General features: G+C 43.3%; 1 protein-coding gene across 1 annotated transcript; it reads left to right on the top strand.

The window, feature by feature from the left end:
- Positions 1-998: 998 nt before the first annotated feature.
- LOC138905334 (uncharacterized) lies at positions 999-1,634 on the top strand. Its single transcript, XM_070193845.1, has one exon. It carries the CDS (start codon positions 999-1,001, stop codon positions 1,632-1,634), a length of 636 nt encoding a protein of 211 aa, XP_070049946.1.
- The last annotated feature ends 1,449 nt before the right edge of the window (positions 1,635-3,083 follow it).

The raw sequence follows: 3,083 nt of genomic DNA, 5'->3' as shown, positions 1-3,083 counted from the left end.
GCACTTCTGAGGGGTCAGAAAGTAACAGTCAGGCTCCGGAGCCTTCTTCTACACATGCCCTCGACGCACCAACTACTATAGTGGATGTGGATGAGATCCCGGATGATGGCCGAGGGGGTGATACCAGAGTTACCGACCTTGAGAGGTCGAAGAAGAAAGAAATTTGGGAAGATAGGTTCGTCAGTCTAACTGCATTCAATGGTTTTAGAGAGTGGTGGCCGTTGAGATCGCTCACTCTTGAGCGTCAGTTCTTATTAAAAGATCTTGATAAATACAACCCGGCGGTGTTGAGACAATTCCGGGAGTAGAAGGGGTGAACATGGTTCACTCAAATTGTGGTAGATGCCAAAAAGTACCTGGTCCGGGAATTTTACGCCAATGTGGCGCACATAAAGAAGGGGACCAAAGTGACGAAAGTGAGGAATCTGAAAGTAAGGTTTGACCAGAGCACCTTGAACACATATTTAGGGTTGGAGGATGTTGAGACGGTGCAATACTTGGAAAATCTAGCTATGGGCGATGCAGCTCGCCCATGGCTAACTGAGATTCTGGCAGCTCTGGGACCCCCACCACCATGGATCACAGCAGGGATTCCTATTCAGCGGAACACCCTAAATTTAGAGTCAAAGGGATGGCAGACGTTTGTGTGTAGCAGAATAGACCCGTGACAAAATGAAACAAATCGCCCAATCCCGCGGACAGTGATAGTCGCCTCTATCATGGCCGGATACCCAATCAATGTGGGTGCTATGATTGCGGCAAACATGTCTTTGGTTGACAGGCAAAGTGACAGCTCTTACCCGTACCCCAATACTATCACAGAGTACCTTACGGATGCGGGGGTGGAGCCGAGGAATTTTGACACAAAGGTTCGGGCAAAGAAGCCTTTCACTTGGTACTCTCTGAAGGACCCGAAGAACCCGAAGAATAAGGGTCAACCGACTACTACCGTGGGCTAGTTTGATGAGCCTTCAGTGATAGCGGTAGAGTCAGCAAACATGTCTTCCCCTCCAGTAGTGCCTTCTACCAGTACAGTTGCCATGCCACCACCTCTTTCTTCAGGACCTTCAGCAGTAGTTCCCTCCACCTCGACTTTAAGGCCGATGCCTATACCCACTCATCCACTATCTGCACTGCGAGTCTCCCAGATACTAGCGAGCCTCAACAATTGGATGCAGACAGCTACTGCAAAGCTGTCTGACTTATCCAGTGCTGTTGTAGCACAGTCATCCACCTCGACAACCCAAATTCCTCCAACAGTGGAGGCTACATTGAAGAAGATCTTGGAAAACCAAACCACCATCATGAACACCTTGGTAGCACATGGATCAGTGATTGAGGAGCTGGGGAAGCAGGTAAAGAAAATGAGAAAATCCCATGCGTCCAAGAAATCAGTTGATGATCTTCCATTCGATTTGCTCGTAGGGTTAGACCCACCAGCATCAGCAGCTCTAGCAGCACCATCTATTCCAGTGGCACCAGCTGGCCAGTCTGAGGAGCCAGACATGGCTGCCGACACTGCTGAGGCGGTGCGACAGATGTTCACCCACCCAGTTACTCCCAGAGCCGAGGATGATGAAATCCAGTTAGAGGAGACTGAGGGCGGTGACGCTGCTCTAGACATAACCATTTAGGGAGTCCTCTTCACTCTTACCCCTCTTTATTCTTATTTTGTTAAGCATTGGGGACAATGCTTACTTTTATTCGGGGGGGGGGGGGATTTATTGGATATTTGGATGATTTGACATTTGGTTTGTAATAATTGATAACATTTTCCTTTTTCTTTTTATCATGTATAGATTCTCCTCTTTCTTTCTCTATTGATGTATATATTTTCTCTTTTCCTCCCTCATTATGTATATTCATTATGCTTGCAGTAACTTGCTTTGTAGCTTTTTTATTTTATTTTCTTATTAGTCAATGTTTAATTCAGTAGCTTCTTTTTAATCTAATAGCTTCTTTTTATGTTTGAGTGGACAATAAACCTTTGGTTTTTTTAATACCACGGTTCTTTCCAAAGGTAGTTTTGTGTGAACCGGGTGACTCCTCCCAACGTTGGATGGCGTGACCTTCTTAAGGGATTGAGTCCGTTTTTGGCGTTTAGGTAAGAATAGTAGTAATAAGGAATAAAAAGACCTAATTGAGTCAAGCTCTAAGAGTCAAATATGCTTTACTTGGTACCAACACACTTAACTATGTGCTTATGGTTAGAAACAAGTTTTTTTTTTTTTTTGGAAAGAAATAGCTCTAGTTAGTGATCTTGTGACTCTTGTGTTGACTTAGGCAATCATCGAGTGGTTTAGTTGAGCCATAGTGATTTTTAAATCTTGATTATGGTCGTTGTGGTCCCTCGACTCTATCCTTGTTAACAATCCAGCTGTGTGAGAGGTGATATGTTTTTGTTGCAAGTCCAAGTACCCGTGCAAATGGTCTGGAACTTTCCCCGAATGTGTTTCTAGGCAAAATTTTAAGTTTTGCTTGGCTTGAGAAGTGATTGTAGGCTCTCCTTGACCTGCTTGAAATTTTTCATGGGCCACCAATGTTGTTATCCCTAGTCAACCCATTTGAGCCTAAAACCCTTCTCATTTGATCACCATGTTACAAGCCTTTAACAGTTCTGTCGTGACCCTCTCTTGGCACCCGAGCTTTCCTTAACACTCTTGTAAAATAATTGGCTGAAAACATAAGTTTAGGGGAGAGACGAGGAGTTTGAAAAAGGTATCAAAGCACAAAAAGAGAAAAGAAATGAAGAGAAGAAAAGGCAAGAAAAAAAAAGAAGAACAAAAAGATAAATGCAAAAAGAAAGTGAATAAGTTGAAGAGTTGAAGGGTTTTCAAAGAATAGTAATTATGCAAGGCATGGAGAAAACAAAGAAGGAAAAAATGAATATCATAACCAAGAAGGAGTGAATCTAAGTCTCTCCAATCCCCCTATGGAAAAGAAAATACCTCAAAAAGTTGGCAAAGCATGAGCCGATAAGAGAAAATGGAGTGCTTAGGGAAAGATGAACCTGTTCAATCATAGCATATCCAACCTTAGTCCAAAAGTATTTATTGCATTTTGAAAAAGCCCTACATGATTTC

This window comes from Nicotiana tomentosiformis, chromosome 2 (assembly GCF_000390325.3).
Source record: "Nicotiana tomentosiformis chromosome 2, ASM39032v3, whole genome shotgun sequence".
Taxonomy (NCBI): Eukaryota; Viridiplantae; Streptophyta; class Magnoliopsida; order Solanales; family Solanaceae; genus Nicotiana; species Nicotiana tomentosiformis.
The sequence above is the reverse complement of the archived record's forward strand: the minus strand, read 5'-3'. Positions and strand labels throughout refer to the sequence as shown.

What these genes read in the sequence shown, in the direction of transcription:
- LOC138905334 (XM_070193845.1), top strand. Translation starts at nt 999, where the DNA reads ATGTCTTCCCCTCCAGTAGTGCCTTCTACCAGTACAGTTGCCATGCCA.